Source organism: Dermacentor andersoni, chromosome 6 (assembly GCF_023375885.2).
Source record: "Dermacentor andersoni chromosome 6, qqDerAnde1_hic_scaffold, whole genome shotgun sequence".
Classification (NCBI taxonomy): Eukaryota; Metazoa; Arthropoda; class Arachnida; order Ixodida; family Ixodidae; genus Dermacentor; species Dermacentor andersoni.
The window spans coordinates 97,666,729-97,676,530 of NC_092819.1; the positions used below are offsets into that span (position 1 = coordinate 97,666,729).

Here is a 9,802-nt window from a genome sequence, read left to right on the forward strand (position 1 = left end):
TTGTGTTTCAGGGCCCCTTTAAGCGAAGCAGCCCTATTTAGACATCTTCAGCGATGACTGGCGTGCGGGAGATTCATGGCAGCGAAATTCGAGCATGCACTTGTCTGTGTGCGAGTGCGTGCGGTTGCAGTACTCAGAGGCTCTACATCGCAGATGCCAGTGTGGTCGGGAATCACTGTTACGTAAATAAATTATTTTGTAGAATTTTGTTGGGACGAGGGGATTTGGGAAGAAAGAAACAGACTTTTTACTTGATATGCTGCATATTTTTATTCGGAAAGGCTGCGTTGTCGAAATTTCACTGGTTCCCTACATTGAAGAGTCTTCTTGCTGTTCTTTAGAAAAGACCGGGGACGCACCATGGGTCACTGTAAGAAAACAAATGCATTTTTACTTCATGTCCACATTTAAAGTAACGAAGGACGAGAAGAAGGTGCCGTCTAACGATTGGTTTTTGAAACCAGAAAAATATTTATAAGCTTACTTGAGATAGCATGGTGTTTAGCTGTTTGAATGGAAATTAAATGTAAAGAGTCGAAGTGCCTCACTTTAGGGGTTATTCATATGGGTTAACGAGCTTCGGGAGCATGGACACACGTACCATTGCTTTGGTCTGTGATACACTATGGCACTTGCAATCTAAATATAAATTTGTAATCTAATCTAAATTTTAAACATTTATTATTATAGTGATTGTGGTGTGGCTTACTTCATTAATGAATGGCTCATGTGAATCCAAGTAGCTAGTAGGAAAAAGAGCAATACAAGAGCATATCCTCACCGTTGATGTAAGGAACCTGAGCAATGACGACGTACGCTGTTTACGTGCTGCTGGAACTAGAGGAAGTGCTAGAAAAAAAAAGACAAAAATGAAAAAGATAATGTTTGAAATTTGTCCTTTCTTAAGACGAAACAGCAAACAACATAAGTGGCTTCTTAAAAGTAAAGGAGGGAAACCTTATGGTCGATCAACTGGTTCATCCAATGAAAAAGCACCAGCAGTAGCGCTTTGCAAGCCCCGCTTTGTCTGGGCTTCTGGTCGTCGTACTTCGCCATCTGCATTCGCCTCGGCTTCTGCCTAAGGCGTAGCAAGGTCCACCTGACACTTAGCTCACGTCTCCTGCTAACCGACGTTGGCGCTCTTCCTGTGACTCTACAACACGCTTGCGGTACTTCGCATCAGCTGCTGCAGCCAGCGAACCCTACGGGCTTCCTCAGATTCGATCTATCGTTACCGTCGCTTCGCCGCGGCCTTCTTTTGGTGAAGTTTCTCAGCACGACTTTCCATACCGCTTGTTCAAGGCGCAGCATTCATTTTAAGCTATACTCAAATACAGGCGCCTTCAGATTACATGTCTAAACTTCTCAAACGCCACAGACATTCCTCCACAACCGTCGAAGCGCGCCAAAGCACGATTTTCTCCTCATCCCTGGCAGTGTGCCAGCTGTGCGCCGTCTGCATTCCTATTGGCTCCTAAAGTGTGACGCCACATCACCCTCTGTCTCTTTAACACATCCTCTTTCATCTCGTCGCCACCTGCTCTTTACTCTTTCCTCTCCCACGCCACTAGGCACACCATGGGCGTTCTAAAGCTGACGCAGTAACAAAAATTCACCGACAATCACGATACTGCCTAGTGCGAAATTTCAGCGCAGCTCTACACGTGCTCTCATTTCGTGATATATTGGCTGGTGCGCACTATCTGTGCCGCGCGGCACGTTGCAATCGAAGCGAAGCGGGGCGCGACTGCCTTGCTAATCTGGAGATGTGAGAGCCGCGCGTGGGTGACGTGTAAGTGCGATTCACAACAGCCGCCGCCGCCGACAAACCTCCCAGACGACTCGCACTGCTCTGGCGCCATTTCATAGCAATTGTGGCCGCACTATGTTTTTATTCTCACCCTTTCGCGATATCTTCCTCCTCCCCCTGTCCTGTTCGCGTCTTTCATCCCCCACTGCGCACCTCGTTCGCTTTCAACTTTCGCTTAGCTCATTCGCTTGGTCACGCCGACGCCGACGCTCGCCACAGGGACGGACGCACATGAGCTGCGCTATAAAACGATTGTATTGGCGCTTGAGGCCCCGCATTCACAAAACGGAGCTTATTTTGCCGCCTACGATTGACCAACGGCGCGCCAAACATCCTTTTATGACGCCATCACGGTAATGAGTGGTGGGACCAAGGACGCTGGGCAATGAGGAAACCAGTTCATGCAAGCGAAGTATTCTGAATACCTAGTTTGAGATAGCGCTGAGAAGAACGTTGGGTATTTCTACAATATTTAGAACACACTTACCTGGATGATGAGCCGGAACTGCTTCCACTGGCTCCAGCGAGCCTGCTTTGTCTTCCACCACGGAGGTTTCTCTGGCCACCGGAGATTCCGGAACCCCAGCCCCAGCCCCCCCAAGCAGGGAAACCGTAGCCATAGCCATAACCTGGGAAACCGTAGCCATAGCCGCCGAGTCCACCGCCGTAGCCTCCGAAGCCGTAGAAGTCGCCCGAGTCGAAGCCAAATGGCACTCCATAGTAACCTACGGGGCCATAGTATCCACCGTAGCCTACTGGGAAACCACCTCCATAGAAACCACCAAATCCCTGTGGGCCTGCTCCCACTGGTCCAGCGCCAGGACGAGGTTTACTAGAAGCGGAAGAACCAAATCCTCCGAGACTCATGCCTCCGAAGCCACTAGGTCCCGATGAACTACTTGAAAGCCCGCCACTCATACTTCCGCCAAGTCCGGAACTACTCAGCCCGGAGCCGCTGAGTCCACCACCGAGGCTCAGGTCATTGCTAGATCCAAGACTGCTTCCAGTTCCAGGGAGGCTGCCGCCAAGCCCAGAGCTGAGGTCCACCTTTGACCCGGGCGCAGCATAGGCCAGTGAAGCTATAGATGAAAATTTTGCGTTAGAAAAACCCGAAATGAAATTTATGAACCTCTCTTACTCTAACTGCCCGAAATATAATGGCGTTGTGTAAACAAGTAGCGCGTTTCTGTTAGTCACGTTCGCATCGCTGGAAGTGTCAACTAAGCAAGGGGAGAGGGATAGTTGGGGCTCTGTGATGAAATTCGCACCGCAGTATTAAAAATGGAAGCTGCTTGTCTTCATTTACGTTCTTCCCTTTTTTTGTGTCTCCAAGCAATGAATTACGTCATGAGAGCTATAGATTGTTACCTGACAATATCTTCAAATTTTATAGGTCGTGAGTAATGCGCACAACGAGAACACACAGTAAATTTTTTTTTGTGCTTTGAATTTTCCGTGGCGCACCATGAAATGGACAAGCCTAATCTAAGCAGCCCTTACACAAGTGAAAAGAAAACGGTGTTGTTAAAAGTAAGCTGCAGTAAAAAATAGAATGGACCATGTAAAAAGCTTTTAACGAGGTGCCAGCGTAACTCGCTAAGAATAAATCCTACCTAAGCGTCTTTTATGTTTTTTTTTCATTCGAATCATAGGACACCAGCATTCATTCCCACTGTCAACCTAAACTCTCTTGACATCAGTGCTGTTAATGAATGCTCATTTCTTGGAATAATTCCTGACTCAAACTTAAAATTTACGAAGCATATCGCCTACTTGAAGCGCAATATTTCTTCCGGTATTTGAATTTTACTTAAATCTAGATATTATTTTAGCAAACCAACATTGCTAACCTTGTATTCTTATTTTATTCACAGCCATCTCAATTATTGCATGACAGCATGGGGTAACACATATCCTACTCATACAGCACCACTACAGCGTTTGCAGAATCAAGCCATCCGGATATTGTCGTTCAGCTCATTCTACTGCAATGCTTCTGATATGCTTCTCAACCACAGAATACTTTCAGTAAAAGATGTTGTTCAATATAAATTAGCCGTAATGTTACTTAAGGTAACACTTAATCCTCCTCCAGTAAACATATTTTATGAGGCTGCTTTGGTTAACTTGAACCGCACAAGATTTGCAGCTAACAACAATTTCTTATTGCCACTAATACATACTAATTATGAAAAACAATCGGGATATTTCGCAGCATTATCTACTTGGAACAGCCTCCCACTAGATGTCGAGCGCTCTTCGTCTTGAGGTTTCTTCAAGAAAACATCATTCACTTTTCTACTAGATAGCCAAAATAATCCCCATGTCTTAGCTACTCACTTCACTCCTGCTCATTTGCTATCCGTTCTTCCTTTTTCTTTAGTTTTTGTTTCTCCTTTGTAGCCTTTATAAATATTTTTGGTTTGTTCTGTTGCGAATGCCTTAAACTACTGTTTTAATTGTACGACTAGCTATTGACTTTATATTATTTTGCAGTTTGTACTACATTTACTTTGTATAATTTTCCACTTAGTGACTAATGCATTGCGGTTTTATACTGTATTTGCTCAAATGTATATATTTTCTGGCAGGAGGTCCCCTTTCAGCCACATGCTCTGGGATCTCTTTCTGTATGCTTTTGTAAGCATGTATGTCTCCTCCTTATTAAAGAAATAAACTGAAACTGAAGGTGGCGTAGCGTAGAGCATTATCCATGAAAAATTTTGCCCTTGGAGTAAGAGTGGAAGCATCTAGAAAAGCTAACAAAAATAGCTGTTTTTGATATCGAAACTAGAAAAAAATGCCCACTATCTGGAACTGGCGCAAGACCACGAACGCGCAGCTCCTCGGCTGCCGACCCAGATTGGGTGGTGTTTGCGGTGCACTGAAAAATCTCGCAGGTGACGCACTGGTATTTACGTCCTATATATGCACTAATCACAACAGCGTGCTCGCATCGTCTGCTTAGGTTCTCGTCAAAGGCGTCAACTTATAAAATTCTACTATTGCCAGCCTTCCAGTTTTGCAAAAAATGCTGCAAGAGTATACAGTACTCATTTATAATGAGTTTAGCCAGAATGAAATTTCGTTGCAGTTGACTTCGAAAGGGACACTAAGGGAAAATATTTTTAAGTTGAACTAGATCAATAGATTTCTCATCTAGGAGCGTATAGTCGTTTTCTGTGTGCCAATATGTCACAAAAAGGGGACAAAATAACAACTATGACTGTTCCAATTTCAAGCTCATATCAAGTTTTCGGAGTAATGTTCGGGTCATCGAATATTAAGACAGTGTGAAAGACATAATAAAGCGAGTTTTGCAAGAATGAAATTACGATGACACTTCATTTCGGCGTTTATTTTGTGAAAGCGTTTATACTGTGGATTCATTTCGTTTAGGCCTCTCGAGATAGGCAAACTTATAATTCTTTGGAAATAGTATAACCCATTTTGCTGGAGAAGTGCATCGAAATTGTATCTGCGCTGATAGCTTGTAAGTAAATCCGTGAAATTGTAATTCAGAGTACTACACTTTAACAGAGCAACCTGTGTGCCCTTAAATAGATCGATTCGGTGTGGCGATGTTCTACAAATGCATGTAAAGAAATTTATTCTCAAGAATAGGACAGCATGCTACTGAACTCTTCGTGTTTCTCAAGTCAAACTAGATTGCATTTGCTACGATGAACCATGCGCCAATTTCGCAGCGTTTAAAAGGGCAGTGGTTAGAGGTAGCGCTTGATGTTCTGAGGTCAAGCGCAAGGTCCCATGAGACCTACTGAACATTTATTCTCTTTCTTGCTATGTTTAAAACGATAATAAACTGGTGTTTATTCTGCATATAAATTTTCTAAAATTCTTGCAGTGGTTAAACAAGCTTTAAGACCAGCATGCGAAAGAGATTAGAGCGTATCTGTTTCCTTGTCTCTTAACGTTCCTAATGTGATACGTATGTGGTAGTTCTTTAAAACAAACACAATACCTCCAGTGATAAATGACTCCAGACTTTTTTTTTTCTCATCTCGTAACATTTCGTAACATAACGATTCATGATCTGGCTTGCATAATTTTTTATGCGTTATAATAGCGTCATTGAGCAGTTAATTAGCTTGCGCATTCTGCACTTCGGTATTCCCAGTCAACGGCTAATAATATTCGATTCCGGCAATAATAAAATTTATTGCAGTAATATCCCTAACATTGCTAAGATTACGGAGTAAGTTTTATTACACATAAGACGGTCTAACCTAATATAATTTTACCGCCACTGCACGAGGACAGTGTGCTAATGCGAAAGCGTTAAGGAGCGTATGTCGCAGAAAATGCGGCGTCGGCGTCCATCGCCCGTACGTCGCTTCGGCAAAAAGTGATTTTCGAACCACACATATCCAGGCCGTTCATGGGACGCAAGGAGTTCACTGAACTAATTGAATTTCTCTAGCTAAAATACGTGTAAAACTCGTAAACTACGATTTACAACCTACAGAGATGATAGCTATCAGATTGCAATTTGAATATACGAGAAAACATAATTTTGTTACGCGAGAACTCGAGCCCATTTTCCAGCGTTTCTACAATGCACAGACCGGAGGCGGCGTCCGCCATTTGCGCACGCCGGCGCGTAAGTACCTCCGAGTCCACGGAGCAGCGCGCCCGCTTCCTTGAAAGACTTCCAGATGGCGCTCGCCTCCGCCGCATCGCGGCCCTTGCAAGAGGCCGCGTTTCGACCAGAAAGCACGCCTTCGTGCATAGCGTTCTCCGCAAGCGTTCTCAGGTAAAGATTACGGTTACATATGTTGTAGAATCGTGAGAAGTAATCAGGGAACTTTGAATGCTACCGCGTTCCACTCCTAAAGGCGAAGCTTAAGCGTAATCAAAATTTTTTGAGCTTTTCTTTTGCGGCTCACGTGCGCCTCGCAGTAGTGTATCCTTGAACATGCACTTACTCATAAACCCATGAATGAGTACACGAATGTGCACATTAGCTCATCTTATACGGCCGGCACTAACCAGCACTTTCCTGATCTATTTCCTACTCAAGTTTCTTGAGGCAAGAAGCTCTATCTTCCAACTCGGCGAACAAGTCGATTTTACTGCTCTTTTGTCATTTTATATCCTTTACAAGGATGAAAAAAAGGTATCAGCATTTCTTAGAATATGCGTAGGGAAAACACGTGACGGAATCTCATGGTGTGCGCAAGTTTCCTCACTTCTCAGGAACGTTGCGTTTCTAGAAACCGGCGCACCACTAATTGCCTGGGAAATTTCTCCTTGTTTCTTTTCCTGTATCAGCTACATACGAAGTCAGCAAGTTAAAAGGCCTAGAAGTCAACGCCACGAATTTTTTTCTTTAAAATTTGCTGGTCTTCTGCTTAACTGCTCAAAGCAAGACCAGTTTGTCTATAGTTCTCCACAGCGTGCCACTGATAGCCTGTGCACCACCGACAGTCATGATCTTCTGCCCTTCCTTGGGCCGCCTTTCGGTGCTCACAACCACACAAAAAGAGAAAACAGACGTTAATCTGAGCCAGAGAGCTTAGAGTACCACATAGTGTTTATAGGATAGGCACTGTGTTACGCCGCTTCGACGCTTACAACTGAAGGCTCGTTCCGCAGCAGTCATACGTTTCTATGGGTGGGAATAACTTGCACGTGGTTCTTAGCGAAGGTAAGCGTATCTGTAATGACCTCGACTAAGAAAAAGACATATATCGCCCAATTGTGGAAACGACTCGCGTCAATTATTTTGAATTTGCAATCTTTGGTGAGTGCGTGCAGCGGTGTCACTGTGACTCCGAACGATGAGGTCTAAGAAGACCTTCTTGGTCTAAGAACGACGGTGGTGCGGAAAATCTGAAGTCAAGCTATCTCACCTGCAGACAAAATTGCGATGGCGACGAAGGCTTTCATGGCTGTGGTCTTCTTCCGTGCCTCTAGATCAGCCGTGGAAAAGTGAAAGTTAAGCGTCTGCGTCTGCTTATATATAGCAGTAGCAGCTGAAATGTGCGGAAGGAGGAGAATAATGCCTCAGTAAACAATATTTCTTGTTCCGGCAGCTCTTTCCACAAAATATGTATATTATGTAGCAAGCGTAAAGAAAGAAAGAAAAGAAGGAAGAAAGGAAGAGAAAGCAACAGGCAGTCCATTTTTCTTTTTATAGCAAATAATAAATTCTCTGCTTCTGAAAGTGGACGCTGGAACGATGCGAAGGTCTTGATGAAGCGCGTATTCCCAACGTAGCAGATGGTTGCAGCGGGGAGAGCAGGAAAATGGATATGAGCAGATGCCACGAATTAAACAAGTAAAGCGTGAGCAAAGGCACGCGAACAATGTTTCTTTTTGTCACTTTCTTCTACGAATGTATCTTCGCGCTATGTTTCGTGCAGTAGCCAGTGCGTGAGCACAATGCTTCTCTTTTTTTTTCTTTTTCTTCTATGCATCTGCGCACATGTACATAGATACATTTTGTATCTTTTTACGGGCGTCTGAAAAGGCGCTGTCGTGTACTGCAATATTTTGTCATTTTGTGTTCCCATTATGTTGTTGTCTCTTGTAACTTTGTTACAGGTTTATTTCTTCCTCCTGACCCATTTATGTACCATGTGCCACACGTTCAAAAATTTGCATTATAGAGTGATGGCCTTAAGAATATGTAAAACGAGCACCGATGTGTCAAGGAATTTAGGCGATTCTCTCCCGTTTGTAGATCGCGTATTCGCTGACTGGGCGCGTGGCATCAATAAAGCATTCGACATAACGAGTGAAAACTGCAAGATCTGCAGAAGGCGCACCTTTTCCATCTTTGGCATGATTCGAATACATCCCACCTAGCCTATTGTTCTAAAGCGAAATGCTCAAACTGGTCAGGTAACACAGAAAGATTTACTTATGTTCTCAAAAAATCCTGGGAAACACATTTTACTTTCAGAGACATATCCCCCGCACCTTTTCGGTCACTGTTTATTTAGAATTGATTGAAATTATTTGTCCATACGCTAGCGGCAGCACCGCAACGCTGCATATGAATTTATTTGCTGGAAATTAAAGGGCTTCTGTCTACAGCGATTCCGGACATCATAATTAAACTGGAGTCATTCTGTTACTAATCTATATATGCATTTACCATGCCTTAGAACTCCGTGCCGAAATGTGATTCTGTTTGTGAAATTTAAAAAAAAATTCACTGCCTTTCTACTCTGTGATGAATGATGACTACCCAAGCTATGAATCTGGGCCCCTTAATGGCGAATAGCACTTCCACCATGGATCGACCCGGCATTGCACTATCTTCGGGATCGGTCCACGTATGGGGAGTGCTTAACGTCTGGTTTACCTCCACCGCGGGTCGCCGCGGCATTGCACTTGTTTTGGCATCGGTCTACGTATGAGTACTTAACGCCTGCTTCACCTCCACCGCGGGTCGGCCCGGCATTGCACTTTCTTTGGTATCGGCATACGGATGGGGAGTGCTTAACGCTCGTTCACCTCCACCGAGGGTCGGCCCAGCATTGCACTGTATTCGGTATCGGCCGACGTATGCGGGGGGGGGGGGGGGGGGGGGGGCTTAACGCCTGCTTCACTTTCACCGCGGGTCGGCCCGGCATCGCACTATCTGCGGGATCGCCCCACGTATCGGGCGTGCTTAACGCCTGCTTCACCTCTACCGCGGGTCTGCCCGGTATTGCACTTTCTTTGGGATCGGCCCACGTATGAATGCTTAACGCCTGCTTCACCTCCGCCGCGAGTCGGCAAAGCATCGCACTATCTTCGGGATCGGTCCACGTATGAGTGCTTAACGCCTGCTTCACCGCCGCCGCAGCTCGGCCAGGCATTGCATTGTCTTCGGGATCGGCCCACGTATGAAAAATTGTTGATCTATCTCCATGGAGACGAGATCCGCCATAACCTACTGGTTGAACAGCTTTGATGTAAAAATAAAAAAAAAAGGGTGAAAGAAAAGGCCGCAGGGCGAAGTCCAGCTGTTACTCGGGA

General features: G+C 44.8%; 1 protein-coding gene across 1 annotated transcript; it reads right to left on the reverse strand.

Moving 5' to 3' along the window:
• Positions 1-244: 244 nt before the first annotated feature.
• Positions 245-7,782, reverse strand: LOC126523084 (uncharacterized). Its single transcript, XM_055066274.1, has 4 exons — positions 7,684-7,782; positions 2,298-2,889; positions 782-849; positions 245-368 (listed from the first exon to the last, which is right to left on the reverse strand). The coding sequence occupies exons 1-3, from the start codon at positions 7,718-7,720 to the stop codon at positions 822-824; spliced, it is 657 nt and encodes a 218-aa protein (XP_054922249.1). The 5' UTR covers positions 7,721-7,782; the 3' UTR covers positions 245-368; positions 782-821.
• Between the last annotated feature and the right edge of the window lie 2,020 nt (positions 7,783-9,802).

Coding starts and splice junctions, on each gene's coding strand:
- LOC126523084 (XM_055066274.1), bottom strand. CDS start 7,720: ATGAAAGCCTTCGTCGCCATCGCAATTTTGTCTGCAG. Junction 2,890..7,683: donor CATCGCAATTTTGTCTGCAG/GTGAGATAGCTT, acceptor TTTCATCTATAG/CTTCACTGGCCTATGCTGCG. Junction 850..2,297: donor AGTTCCGGCTCATCATCCAG/GTAAGTGTGTTC, acceptor TTTTTTTTCTAG/CACTTCCTCTAGTTCCAGCA.